The 14,850-nt window shown below is 42.9% G+C and overlaps 1 protein-coding gene and 2 long non-coding RNA genes across 7 annotated transcripts in view; 1 reads left to right on the top strand and 2 right to left on the bottom strand.

The window, feature by feature from the left end:
• Positions 1–6,828, bottom strand: part of CDYL2 (chromodomain Y like 2) — an 89,137-nt gene extending 82,309 nt beyond the window's left edge. For 2 of the 3 annotated variants that reach the window (XM_043525941.1, XM_037878266.2), the window contains exon 1: positions 1,268–6,828. In XM_043525941.1, coding sequence (XP_043381876.1) covers positions 1,268–1,291 — 24 coding nt within the window. In that variant the 5' untranslated portion in view covers positions 1,292–6,828. The remainder of the gene's footprint in view (positions 1–1,267) is intronic. The other variant, XM_043525942.1, reaches the window with a different exon arrangement.
• The window catches only part of LOC119563680, a 193,071-nt gene continuing 180,287 nt past the window's right edge, over positions 2,067–14,850 (top strand). For both annotated transcript variants that reach the window (XR_006285096.1, XR_006285095.1), the window contains exon 1: positions 2,067–2,192. This is a non-coding gene — a long non-coding RNA (uncharacterized LOC119563680). The remainder of the gene's footprint in view (positions 2,193–14,850) is intronic.
• The window catches only part of LOC119563681, a 30,686-nt gene continuing 23,568 nt past the window's right edge, over positions 7,733–14,850 (bottom strand). For both annotated transcript variants that reach the window (XR_005222201.2, XR_006285097.1), the window contains 2 exons: positions 9,298–9,490; positions 7,733–8,868 (listed from right to left, as the gene is read on the bottom strand). This is a non-coding gene — a long non-coding RNA (uncharacterized LOC119563681). The remainder of the gene's footprint in view (positions 8,869–9,297; positions 9,491–14,850) is intronic.

Here is a 14,850-nt window from a genome sequence, read left to right as displayed (position 1 = left end):
CATCCTGGTACATGAGCACTGTAAAAACCTTGACACTTGGATGGAACTGGAACATGACAATTTTTGGTTGCAAGTCTCAAACTGTACAGTTTAAACAAAGAAGAAATCTAGCCATTCCAATTTCCCTGACAAAAGGTGGACCTTGATGCATCCTGACCCAGTAGCAGATATAGGACCAGATATGATCTTTTTATCTTTTTTAAAAAAATATCTGATAGAATTTGGGGCTTGGACCACATTTTGCCAAGATTCAGCTGGATCCACTCACTGGACCCGGTTATTTGCAGTGCCTGGGTCCAAATTCTCTTGTGGACCAGCAGGAGGGACTAGACTTGTTCTTGCTTTGAACCTTTAAAATTGGGTGCGCAGGGTCAAAATTTGGCTGGATCCAGCAAGACCCTACGGCCAGATTTGGTTATTTAGTCGGAGGTCCAGCTTCCTCTTCTTCTTCTTCATTTTATTTATTTATTTATTGGCGCAGTAGGAGCAGCCCGACTTGTGCATGGTACAAATTGGGAGCCTGGAACCAAAGACGGGCAGGATGCACCGAGCTCCAGCTTTTCCCTTGCTCCCTTGGCCGGTCTGGTCCAACCAGCCACCGGGGACCTGCCAAACTTTGACAGTCACCCCCTGCTGCCCCGATCCCCGCCCCTGCTGCCCCCTGATCCCCCCGCAGCCTCCACCTCCAGCCGCCCCCAGGCGCAAGGTGAAGCAACCGGGCGCCTGCTCCTGCACTTTGCACGGCCAGGCGCGGAGCCGCCTCCATCCCTGCGCCTTCCTCCCCGGCAGCGCCGCGGCGCATTTCCCCCCCGCTCCTCCGCACTAATCTGCAGATTCAGCACGTCCAGCGCCGCCGCCGACTTTACCTGGACTTTCTCCACTCTCCGGGCGGCGGACACCTCCCATCCTACCGCTAACTCCGGCTCCGCGCTCACTCCTTCCTCCTTCTCCCTCCTGCGAGGCCTGCTGCGCTCCAGCCCCACGGAAAGTAGGGAGCGAGGGAGACAGAGGGAGCGAGGCAGGGGAAGGGAGGGGAGCGCTCCATCCCGGTGTCCACCCCCCCCACCCCTCCGGCCCCAGCGCACACGCCAGCCCGGCTCCCCCCACCCCCGCCTGGGCGATTTCCTCCCTTCTTCAGGAACTAACCAGGCTCCGCTAAGCGTTTCCGAAACAAACCCCCCGCCGCCGCTGCTGCCGCCGCTGCCGCCTCCCCTCCCTGCCCGCCGGGCTGCGGCGTGCAGCTGCCCCCCCGCCCCCCGCCTCGTACCTCGTAAAGGTCCCCCGAAGCCATGCTGGGCTGCGGGACTTGGCGTCTCGGCTGCCTCCTCGCCACCTCTCCCTCTGTCTCCCCCGCTCGCCGTGGAGTAAACTGTGCTGTGCAGAATGACAGGCGCTGGGGCCGGCTGTGCGCAGAATCAGAGGCGAGGAGAGACGGCGAGAGAGGGAGGCAGGCGGGCGGGCGGCGGGGCTGGCTGGCGTAACCCGCTGTGGAGCAGGGCGCTGCGCGCTCTGGCTTCTCTCTCGCGCTGGCCTCAGCCCGCCCCGTCCCCGCTCCAGCCTAGGGGAGGGCGAGGGCTGTCCCCGCCACACGCCGCAGGGAAAGTCCCCGGGCCCTCCGACGTGCCGCCTCCCCGGACAGCCGGGTGCGCTTCAAACTCTTTCCACGGCCAAGAAGGGGGGAGCCCGGACCTGTGGTGGCACAGCCAGGGCAGGGGAGGGAGACGGGTGACAGGCTGGCCTCCAGCCCAAGGGCGAGGCAGGCTGTGGGGCTCACAGGGTGGTAGCTGAGTGTCAGGGATTTCTGGGAGCCTGCGGGAGGGGGTGCCTGCCATCTCCCTCAGGGACAGGGTGGCCACCGTGAAGGAACCCAAGGTGGCCAGGGCTTACTTCAAAGCCCATCCACCCAAGGACTGCCATCAAGGACATGGAGGTGGGAGGTGCTTCCTGATAACCCCCAATGGCCACCCGTAGGGAACGATGAGGAGGCAATGGCACCCTTCAAACCCCCTGCCCCCTTTTCTTCTGCTCCACTGGCTGTTGACTTCCTCCAAGTCCCATCCCATCAACGGCCATCACCAGGAAAATGGAGGGTTTCTCATGGCTTCTTTCAGCCATCCCACAGTTGGAGTGGCCACCATCAATGGAGCTGCCCATGACTGGCTTCAAGACCCTCCTCCAGTAGATACAGACAGGTAGTCAACTTCATGAAACAATGTCTTTATGAAGAGTGCAATATGGAACAGTTTCTTTGTTCCACTTTGCTCCTTTCTTGGAGCATGGGAAGGCTCCCCAACTTGCCCTGAAAGGCATTTACCCCCTTCTTCCCACCTCACACCCACCTTTATTTGCAACAGAGGTGAGGTGTTGTTCAGAGAAATTTCTCAGAAGAGGAAGCTTGCTAGGTACCTTGTGTTCCACCTTTGCTTTGCCTCTAATCTGAAATGTTTGGGAAACCCATTAGGGTTTGGAGCCTGTGCAGAGGATGAGGGGAGTCCACTGGATGAAGGAGTCTTATAGGTCCATGCTTAATGTCAGCCTGATACCATTTTATTAGGTGCTAGCAGACTAGGATGGATCAGCTTTGCCCTTGGGCAAGGTTGTCCAGGAAAAAAGCAACTGGGGAGTCCAGCTGAATGGATCCTGATGGGACATACTCCATAATGCCCAGACTAGGATTCTTCCCCTAGATCTGTTTAGCCACCATGCCCCAGGAATGTCCTGAACACACATGCAGCCTCTGCTTTCCATAGGATGGGATAGGAGCTGCATTTTTTGTGTGCAAGGAAACCATCTGGAAATGGGCTACATTTTGGAGAAACATTTTGATTAAAATGTTCGAGGTGGCAAAAGACTTTTGCAGTTGGGTGCCATTACAGTAACATAAATGATTTGCCTCAGACTTCACAACCCCAGATCTACCCAACCAGAGGGACTTATCCCCACAGGTGAAAAGTGATCATCTTCTCAATAACAGTTTTCTTGACAATGGAGAAGAAAGCAAGTAGATTCTGCCTTGGTAGAACCATTGCATCTTGACTTCATAGAGACCCTGTTGTCATCGAGCACCGTGTTACCTGGTTTCAGATTTGATGTTTTCACCTCTCTACAAGGCACCATTGACCTGTAAATAGCATGATCCTTGTCACAGTGCCTTGATAGATGACACTGGATGCTGTCAGGTGTGGCTATATTTTGGCCCTGTTTTCTATTTGCCCTCACTTCATTTGTATTTATCATTTTGGTTGTACGATCTCATCCTTTTGAATGCTTCTGTAATACATATGAATGTAAGATTTGTTAATAGAGACAGCTTTGAATAGAAGGTGGAAGTCAGTGATTAAATATTATATAGTCATTCTGCTTTGTTACTAGTAAATATGGTTATTTTGGGCATTGCATTGTCTTCTGAATTTTCATTTACAATGAAGGATTCAAATAGAATAAGTACCAAATATAGTATAACTACATACTGTTGTACGTAACAGAAATTTACCAATGCTCAGTACTTACAATTGATTTTTTTTCAATTTTGTATTCTCTTTTACCATGACGATAGGAAATATTTATGTATATCTTGACTGACTATTCAACCTACCAGTATCCTGAATTGTGAATATTACATCTGGTGATTATGAACTTGCCAGCTAACCAGTTTAGTATTGACATATGGGTCAATAAAAACTATCTAGTATAGTATTTTGGAGCTTAAAGCCATTTATGGTTCATGTGGTCTACTGGATGATATGATCAATTTTAAATTCCTAAGAACAAAGCTAGATTGTTTACCGAAAAGCTAATAGTTTTGTACAAGTGAGTAACTGGAGCTCTGTTTTAGGCTTATCAATTTGCCAGCAATATTTGAATTTTTTGAGGTCTGATATTTAAGTAGTAACATGTTAAAAGGATTAAGAAATATCATAAACTACCCATGACTGGAGCATAATTAGTAATTGTCACAGTAGAAATGCCTTTATGCCCAAAAAATGGATTACTTGATAATCGCACCCAGTGGTTTTGCCTTGATGTTGTTGTAGAACTCCTTTGTTAGAAAACAAACACATTATTTTGTGCTAAAGTAAACTGCGATTGGTAGTTTACAATAGCAACTCAGCCCTTTAGAATGCTCACTGAGCAGAATGCTCCTTAGATGTAGATACATTTAATTCATTGCCCTTAAGATTCTAGTTTGCAGGACACATGCCTGCCATTGTGCTCCTTTCCACAGCAAAAAAAACAAAATGGCAGTCAAAACAAGTGAGTCACTTCTCAAGTGAGTCCTACGACTTCCTTTTCATAATTTTTTCTGAGAATTAATTTCAAAGATGTCTTAAAAATGACCCTTCTCTAGTTGTTGAAGAACATGCATTGATACCTTATGGTACATCTTGATACTCAAAAAAGATATCTCTAGTCTTCCATGTCATATTGTTATTAAACCAATGAGAATTAGAACAACCACCTTCTAGTCACTCTTGGAAAAACTTCTGGGGGGTGGTTTATGTTTTAAATGTGCCTGCAGGAATATTACACCATGTTTAGGTTAAGTGAACATTGTCGGTAAAATTGCTATAGAAGATGTTATAGTACAAGTTGGATCACAAGGCAGGCAAGCATTACGTGTTGAGTACTTTAAAAAGAGGAATGCTTTAGTGAATACTTTGAAGAGGGGAAACATCTTTTTCCTGATTACTCATTCCTTGTTTTTAGAATATGCAGTCCCTTGGGTATGCAGTAAAGTGTGAGTCAATAATAAGGAGTAGGAAGAGGACTTTTATGAATATCTAACCCATGAAAAGTTGATTATGGTCTCAGTGGTTTTTTTCCTCCTATAAGTAAGTTTGGCAAAAAAAAAATGCAAGAGATGTTTATCTCTTTAGTGAAACACACACTTGTTTTTAACAAATCAGTTTGTATGAGTAATATCCATTTGAGTCTTTCTGAATAAACCAGAAAGAATGTCTGACAACAATGGAAATTTATTATTAAACTGTGTTTCAGTTTCTGCGGACAGTTTTTACAGGGAGTAATTTTTTTTAAATCTTAACAATTGTTTTTAAATTTAAGAATATACATTTTTATTCTGAAGTGAAGTTACTGCAAAATTACAGTTGTGTTGTAAAAATCACATTTTTGGACACTATTACAAACATTAGACTGAACATTCATTGCAAAATATGCACTTATTCATCCTCTTAATTATTCCCCACTCCTTTCCATTCCCCATCCTAAGAGACAGTGGAAGGAAGGCAGAGAGATTCTGAGGATGACGCAAAGGGATCACACAGTGTTTCTGGTTTGATTAGATATTTTGGGTTCCAGCAGTACTCTCCATTTTAAGTACATTCAATATCTCTCAAACTGGCAGAATCTTTCAAAATGGACGAAACTTGTTAAGTGAAACCATTGTACTATTTTTAGTTTAAAAATAAAGATAGTAGCATGTCTGTGATATTGATTTATTGATTTGTCATAGTACGCGCAATGCTGTGTAAATACCGTATAATCAACAATATAGTTCCTGCCCCAAGGACGTTACAGTCTAAGCCCCAATCTTGCAATGAACTCTGTGTGGAAGATCCTGGAACCCAGTGCAAGATCAAGGCATAAGGGCCTAAACCATGCATTTAATCACTGTTGAGCAAAATGCTTTCTACTGTGATTAGTCCCATAGACTTCAGTGTGTCTGCAACTGGCAGTAATTAGTAAGTTTAGCAGGATCAGGCTTTAAATTAGAGACAGGTAATACAGTTTTAACATATAAGATATATGGGGTGGATGGTGGGGCATTTGTCAGGTTATCATAGAAGAGCACCATAAATGACTGAATTGTGTTTTAAAGACCAATGAGAATGAAAAGAGGAAAGACATTAGGTGAAGAAGGAGAGGGAGTGAGTGAGTTATAATCTGGGCCAAGAAGGAAAAAAGGCATGAAGATGAGATGGGAGAAGGATACAGAAGAGGGCATTCAGGAAGGAGGGTTAGGATGAGCAGAAGTTAATGGAATGGGACTAGGGGGACAAGAGACCGAAGATGTAGGCAAGGACAGAGCTGTGCTAAACCTTGAAGATGAGAAATTTGATAATGATGCAAAAAGGAGGAGGAAAGCCCTTGAAAGGATCTGTAGAAGGGAGTGACGTGATCCAAGTGGAATGTGAGAGTGTTTTAGCAGCAGCAGTAGTTTGGAAATACAGTAGAGGAATGAAGTGAGGAACAGGAGTCCATAAACATGGAGGTTTCAGGATGAAAAGTTAGAGGTGACCAAAGCATGAACAGGTGTCTTAGCAGTGGGGGTGAAGAGGAAGGAATGAGTTTTAGAGATCTTGTAAAGGAAGAATTGACAGGATATGGCAATTGTCTAGAGTAGGAGAGAGCAACGTTTATTGTGACACCACTGTTTTGCACTTGGTGATGAGCAGGACAATGGAAGTTTTGACACAGCTGGAGAAATGCAGTGGGTGTTTACATGTTGATTTTGAACTGGTGAGGAAAGATTTCAAAAACACTGTCAAAGGCATGAGACCAAAAAGAGTCTGGACAGCAAGATATGGGAATCATCAACTTGGAGATGGTAGCTAAAAGTGCATGGGTAGGTGAGTATGAAGGCAAAATAGGAGGTGATCAAATTTTGAGTCACTAATTTGTACATTTTGTAGAGGGAGAAAATGGATTTGGAAAAAGGAGTCTTCTTTGTACTCAAGGAAATGCAGAACAGTTGTAATTTCAAAGGTAAACAAATGGTTGTGATCATTTGGTTCTGATTCTAAATTCAAAAGATGTTCACTAAATTGTGTACAATGCAAATCTTTATAAATAAAGAAACATTTTAAAAGGTTACCCAACATATAACAGCATATTTAAAGCAACTATAAGGTAAGAATAAGTAATACAAATATCATTTGAGAAAATGGACAGGATTCCAGCTATCTTTTTAGGTATTAGTACTCTTAACAACTTTGTATAGAACTTAAGGACAGAGTGAATCCAATGATTTTCGTATGCAACTGAATGGAGGTCTTCCAGCATTGAAAGTATACTTTAATTGCAATTGTTGTTAAGAGCCACTTTAATTTGTACAACGCTGTTCCATTAGAGTATGCTTGCTGCTTTTCTCAAAAATTATGGTATGGCTTAATACTATTTTGTCTTTCTGTTTTGTGGGAATAATTCAATACTTTGACCCAGGATGTGTGAGAAAAAGAATGCTAAGAAAAATATCTAGTAAACCACACTGAGATGTCTGTCATAACAAGCCAGACCCTGAATCAGAATCTAATAAGCCAATGTTATGTATTCTTATTGCCATCCATGTAGACTTAGGATGTAAGAAGGAGGAGGCCTGACTACCAAAGACTGGAAATCCATTTGTTTACAATTCTAGATATGTGACAAGGAAATGCTGGAGATACTTTTTTCTAATACTTTCATTCAATTTGGGATTAGTTTGAGAGGTTAAAGATAGAAATGAAAGACAAAAGGAATTATAGAGGAAGATAGACCCTATTGGACAGTTATCTACCTTGCAAATGTGTCAGGTCAGAGACAGCCCATAGCCCTGATATTGCAAGTTAATCCATTGACTAATCCATTGATCTATTGACTTTAATGGATCCCTGTCCAGCATAAGGACCTATCAGTTGTTATCCCAAAAACAGAATTTGCATACCCCCAGAATTGATAATTACTTGTTATAACTAATCTGTTTTCATTAGGTATGGGTCTCCAAGGTGGCTAAGGGAATACTTGGAGGACACGGATACAGCCTTCTGGTAAATGATTGACACATGCAGCATTCTTTCCAAAATAAGATGCCTTTTATTGATACAAATAACATTCCTTGACAAAATAACAATCTAAACACAAATCCTTATAACAATTTAAAGTAGTTCAAACTATATTGCCTTATAGTTTGAAATGATGCTAAGTGGCTGGTCCCTGCTTACGGTGGTCAGTCATTCACAGGTAGTTGAGATGTTCATTAGGTTTTGCATATATAAATCCCTTTCACAACCAACACACATACATAGATCTTTATTAACCATCACTCCCACACTTATATACATTATCATACTATACTATGTTATAACTATAACTATTACTTTGACAAACTTCCTCAGCTGATTGCACAATATCTTCTCCTGTTATTTCTCTCCTTCACTCCTCCACTGCATCTTTCTCTTGTCATTCTGCTTGCGTGGTCTTCTCCTTCATCTCATCCTCACCACCTTCACACCTTTCTCTGCCTTCTTAGCTCTCTGCTCAGCTGCTTTCTCAACCTCTTCTCAGCCTGTCAGGTATCAACTGTCAGCAGTCAACTGACACCCTGACCTTTATGCCATTTCAATTCTATTTTTAGACAACACAATACCATTTGACTACTATTTCTATTTGTCAATAATTGTTTACCACCTTCTTTTCCCCACCAATTCTACTATGTAACCTTTAGCCTATATTCTAAATAGCTCACAGTGTTATGATCTGTTTATCACCTTTTCTTGCCAACTTGGTTTTTAGTGCTATGTGACCTTTAGCCTCCATTTAAAGGTGGAGTGATGCTTGCTTATTTAAAATGGAAGCCAGGGACACAAAATGGAGTTTCTCTGGTATTACTGTATGGGTCAGTTTGATGGACTGGAACTGTATAGGAAAAATCAGGAAAAGACTCACAGAAGGCTGCAGTGATTTAAAAAAAATAGGGCATGGAGTGATGGACCATAAGAAAATAAAGCAGAGATACTATATGCCATTGCTATGCCATATAGAAAAAGAAAGGACAGAAATTACCCTAGAGACATCACTAGAGAAAGAGACATCACTGTCAAAACAGTGTTTTCCGGAACAAATGAAAGTACCATTCTGTAACGGCAGTCACTGAAAAGAATAAGAAGAAAACATGGTAGTGGGTAGGACTATAACTCATGATTAGTTTCTGATGTGAGTCAGTGGAAAGTACATTGCTGATTCATTATCATCACAACAACATTACAGCCACTGCAGAAGATGCGTTACCAGCAGGTATCCCTTGTCTAGGACAAGTATGATCATGAAGGACCTATCCAAACCCCATTGAAACTAATGGGATTTTTTCCTCTGAGTTCTATGGGCTTTGGATTCAAGAATGGATTCTACCCAGGTTACTAGTTAATCTAGTTAATCCCTCTTCTTTTTTGATTCTCTTAGCTGTATTTACCATTCATTGTACCACTTACAATCTTATTTTAGAAGTGTAGGCCACCTTCTTGCACTAATGCCAGAAAATAACCACTTTAGTGTCTTCTCCGCTGTTGAGAGATCTCTTACCTTGCTTTTCACCTGAACGCATATGTTCTTTTTCAGGTTGCTCCCTGTGACACCAAGAATACATCTTTTCAGATTCTGCTCCATCTTGTTTGCAAGTGCAGTTGTATTTACTCACATGTCATGATAGATAATAGACAGATGCCAAAACATTCTTGTTTAAGCAGACAGGAGGCTTGCTCCATAGACAAAATACCTAATAAAGAGAGAAAATAGTAAAACACGTAGATCAGGTAGATGTCAGTGTCATATGGAAAATTACTGTACTATACTACAAAAAGCTTTTAAAAATGACAGTTCAGTGTCTGAATTTTTGCAAGAGTAAGGAAATGCTCAGATGACACAAAGAAGGGGCAGATGAGAAGCATTCTTTTTTAATTCTATAGTATGTCCTAAACATAAAACGAGAGACCATGGTCAGAGACAACTGTTAACTGTCTAACTTTTATAGGAGTAGAAATCTGCAAGTCTGAAATGGATGGCTATGGTGGTCTATTCTATCAAGCAGAGGCGACGCATATGTGGGGGGGGGGCATGGGGAGTCACATTCCTCCCCCACCCTGATTTGCTGCTTATCTTGTACTGAGCATGCTCACATGGACTGAGCTTGCTCAGTAACACTGCTGAAGCCAGCTGCCCTCACTCTGCACCCACACTCTCGGCACGCACAGGTCGTGTCTGCTAGTAAGTGTGCTAGTAAGTGGTGCATGAAATAATATAAACAGCTTAGAATTGCAGAAGTTATAATGGAATAAAGAAATTGTAATTTACGCCATGCCAAATAGAGAAAATGTTAAGCGTTAACATGCTGTCTGGATATAAGAACAGCCATACTGGGTCAGACCAATGGCTCATTTAGCACTGCATCCTTCCAACAGTGACCAGTGCCAGATGCTTCAGAAGGAATGAACAGAACAGGGCAATTTACTGAGTGATCAATCCATCCCCTGTAGTTCAGACCCAGCTTCTGGCAGTCAGAGATTTAGAGTCACCCACAGCGAGATATATTAGTATCATTAAGAGGGAGACATCTGTAAACAGACAAGTTGGAAAACACCAGTAGAACTACCTGAACTAAATAAGAGTCACTTCCTGAGAAAACATCTGCCATCTTCACCCTAGGCACCAATAGCTCTTGGTATAATAAAGCACAGAAATACGTTGATAGCTTCCCCCTCCCCCCGACATTTGGTTCTAAAACAATATAGTACCAACAAGTTGCCAGTATCTACTAATATGTAGATATTTCAAATTATGTTCATATTTCAGGGATAATAACATTTTATATGTTAACCCAGAGTATGTTTCTTCTTTGTTCATTTTTCAGTCATGGATTCAAATTAGGGCTCCGTGTTTTTAATTGCAACCCACAAAAATTCCGCTGCACACATAGTATTTGTTACAGTGGCAGAATAGTAAGAAATCTGTGTGTTTAAATACGCCAGTGGCTCTGAAGCCAGGCCAGGACACGTCATTTCAGAAAAAAGAACTGCTAAAGACATATTGATGCAATTTCATTACTAATGGGCAGTACACACAAAAAATAATGCAAGAAATTATTTTGTTGTATTCATTACTATGTTTAATATTAACTATTTGCACATGTGCAGTTTCTTTCATCTGAGAATCTCAAAGTACTTTCCAAATGTATGGATGTATTATCCCCAACTTACTGATGGGAAAGTTCAAACACAACAAAGCTAAATGATTTTCCCAAGCTCATGAAGAGTTGCAAAGACAGGAATGGAACCCAGGTCTCCTAACTCTGAATTAATTGTGCTTCCTGGATAACTATTTAAGATGATTATTTTATTTTATTTTTATTTTGAAGAAACCTCTTTTGCAGTTAAAGAGGTCCTGGACATTGGAGAATTACCATGGATTTCACTTTGATTGCTTTTAGGAAAAACACGTGCATTGGATCCTCAAAATACGTGGGGAAAAAAGAGTGGTTGGTAAGGATCACAATAGTGTCTCAAAATATTACTGTTACTTGTGAACTGGACAGGAATAATCTCCTCTTATCTAGGAGCTTGAAGCAAAGGTCTGTTGGATATTCCCAAACAGTAAAAAAAAGATTCTTTAGGCTAGGCAAGAGGAAATGGAGAGCCTTGAGTTTATATGAAGTCTATTCTGAGATTTATCCTGTGATTAGTTATGTAGATGGAGGCTTCAGCTACCTTGTTGGCCTTGTGTGTATTTATGAGAAGTTTGTTTGGGAGACTGGAGATTACCAAAGGCAGAAATAAGTGCTTGTCCCTTTTATTTTATTGAATATACCATCTGTTTTTAGACAGTAGACTGTATATGGTGCTCTATATTTTAGTCAGACCCATATTGTTCTTTAAAAATAGTAATTTATTATATATGTTAATTACTTATTAATAGAGTGGGTGCACTAAAATATTACCAGCTAGTGGAACTCTCCATTTATATATAGGGAGTATTGCTGGAATTGATAGTAGCCATACAACAGGAATTATATATTTAAGTGTGACCACTGTAAGTGACTATTCACTGTTATGGTGCATACTTAAGTATGCTTGTTCATGGGACCAATCCTCAGGTCTACTATTGAGAGTAAGGATTAGAAGACTGGGCCATGAAAATGGAGTAAAATAGCCTAAAAACCATTTTCATGTGGTTTTTATGAAAGAGAATCTTCAAAAAAGCAGATATCCTGTTGGTCCTGTTCTCAGATATTAGGTAGATACTGCTTTATTTATATACTGGGATGTGTAGTCTGTGAAATTAAATTTAGCTGTAAACTGGGAATTTCAGGTGGGCTCCACAAAGGTACCTAGACGTGTAAGTTCCATTGTTATACACCACTGCAAAGCAAAAAAACTCTTGCTTGGCTGCCATCTAACCCTGCAGGTGCCTAAATTCACCCAGTGCCAAAGCTTTTGTAATAAAAGCTCCCTAGGAACCTATGTTTCTGACTCTGAGCATGTGCACTGCTGCCTCCCTCTAGGTGCCCGGGCACCTATCTCCCATCTAAGCCCCAGAGCAAGTCACAAACTGGGGAAGATAGGCATTCAGTGCCCTAAGTTGCTTGTGCAGGGCCAATCCAGTAGCTGTGCTTAAAGGCTGTGTAACACCGCACAAAATGTAGGGAGGAAGAGGCGGAGCTCCCTTATTGCCTTTAGCCTGGTGTATAGGGTACTCTTCCAGGATGTGGGAAACCCCTGGTTCAAGTCCCATCCCCCACTCCTGAGTGGGAGACAGGATTTGAATAGAGATCAGGTGAGTGCTCTAACCGCTAGGCTGTAGAGTTATTCAATGCTTTCTATGGCCCAGTTAATATTTAAAGTGGAACAACAACAGTGGCAGAGATTGAGGGAGAGCCACATTGCAATATTTCATAGTCTAGTGATTAGGGCATTCACCTGAGATGGCTGATCCCTGTCCAGGCCCTTCTCCCGCTCAGGAGGAGCAGGGACTTGAATTGGGGTCTCCCACATCCTTGAGCATCTGTGACAGTGCTGGGAATTAACAGGTGAGCGTGCACGCTGATCACTCTGGCATTAATTGGCTGCCCCAAAGAGGGCTGATTGGGGGGATGAAAAGTAATGATAGTAGGCTAGGTGAACTAAAGGATTAATTAGCCTATCAGCGGAAGACTGATAAAAAGGCACAGGAACAATGTGAAAGAGGGAGGAGCATGGCAAGCTGAGCGTGGAGTCAGAGAGATCTGAAGGAAGGGAGGCGTCTTCTCTTCTTTGGCCCTGAGAAAAGGTCTGAGGATACAAGGGACATTGTACATAGTGTTGCTGCATTAAGCTGTAAAGATGTTGGCAGAGGAATCTGAAATAAACAGCACAGTATGGATATCTCACCACCTGGGTCTGAGCAGGATTCTGTGATACCACAGAGCAGGGGCAGAGTGCCACCCTGTCACAGCAGCCTATCCACTCGACTAAAGGTTATAAGGGAGAGTGTCCTCCTTTTCCCCCGACTGCTTTGTTTCAGGGCCTGCATGTGTCTTAGGTCTTCGGTCACCTGTCTTCCCTGGCTCATGGATTGCAAGCAGAGATAGGTGCCTCCCTGGAGCCCAGATTTAGGTGCCTATCTTTGTGAGATGGGCGGAGCTTAGGCCACATGCCTCTCCTCTCTATCTCCCATTGCCTAGTTTAGGCCTCTCTTCACCTATTGTGCTAGCCTTGTGGAACACATTCTGAGGTGCTGATTACTCCCTATTAATTGAATAGAAACCTAGGCACCTAACTCAGGCTTTATGGATGGCGGAGTCGTTCCTGTGATTTTTCCAAGTCAGTGGTGGGCAACCTGCGGCCTGTCAGAGTAATCCGCTGGCGGGCCACGAGACTGTTTACATTGACCGTCCGCAGGCACAGCCACCCGCAGCTTCCAGTGGCTGCGGTTCACCGTTCCCGGCCAATGGGAGCTGCGGGAAGCGGCAGCAACCATGTCCCTGCGGCCACCGGGAGCTGCGGGCAGCCGGGCCTGAGGATGGTTAATGTAAACAAACTGTCTCACAGCCCGCCAGCGGATTACTCTGACAGGCCGCAGGTTGCCCACCACTGTTTTAAGTGCTTAAAAGCTAGGTGCCCTGACACAGCATTGCCAACTCCCTTGTGGATCCCACCCTTTATTTTTATAATTTTTCCACCCAGAATGACTTAAATTCAATAAATTTGAAATTCATCCATAGAACTTGACGCTTTCCATGTTAAAAGTGATTTACAAATAGAAACCAATCTAATTTACCTTGTTTTTAATGGAGGTTATATGAGAGTGTGGCCAACTATCTCTGTCTGTGATGGATATTGGCTAGCCCACACACTTAATAAGGTGGCTTTCTGGGGTAACGATGAAATGACTTCTTGGAGCCTGAGTTAAAAAGAATAAGCTTACTAATAAGCCTAATTAAAATTGAGATCCTGATTCTCCTCCCATTTCCACTAGTGTAAATCAGGAGTAACTCTGTGGAAGTCAATGAAGTTACATTGGTGTAAAACCAGAGTAAGAAGAAAATCAGGCCCAAATCTTTTAGCACAAAAGCAGGCTTCCAACACAACTAAGGTCTTTAAATACAAATTGGGACATCTTAAGAACTTGAAACAGCTTAACAGCTTGATTTAGTTGGGGATTGGTCCTGCTTTGAGCAGTGGGTTGGACTATATGACCTCCTGAGGTCTCTTCCAACCGTGATATTCTATGATTCTCAGAAGGTGTAAATTGGTGACTTCAGTCAAGCTACACCTATTTACATCATCTGAGAATCTGGCTCAGAGTCTTCATCTGGAGATAAATCATGTGTGCTGGCAGGCATCAAGGAGAGAGCTTTTACCAGCTGAGTTTCCATCACCAAGTCTTACTCCACACTCTGAGCACATTGACTTAAAGAGTATCTATGTACCAACTCAAAGTCGCAATGTAAATGGCTTCCAATTCCACTATTGCTTTTTATACTATCTCTTCCTCCATGATGGAACAATCTTTGACACCGACTCCCTACCTCCTCTTTTCCTTTGTCTGGATTTCACCTTTAACGTCTGTCATGAAGGCGAACACCTGAGGTGAAATCCAGCCCTT

The sequence above is a fragment of the Chelonia mydas genome, chromosome 12 (assembly GCF_015237465.2).
Source record: "Chelonia mydas isolate rCheMyd1 chromosome 12, rCheMyd1.pri.v2, whole genome shotgun sequence".
Lineage (NCBI taxonomy): Eukaryota > Metazoa > Chordata > Testudines > Cheloniidae > Chelonia > Chelonia mydas.
Note: the sequence above shows the minus strand (reverse complement) of the source record. Positions and strands in the feature narration are given on the sequence as shown.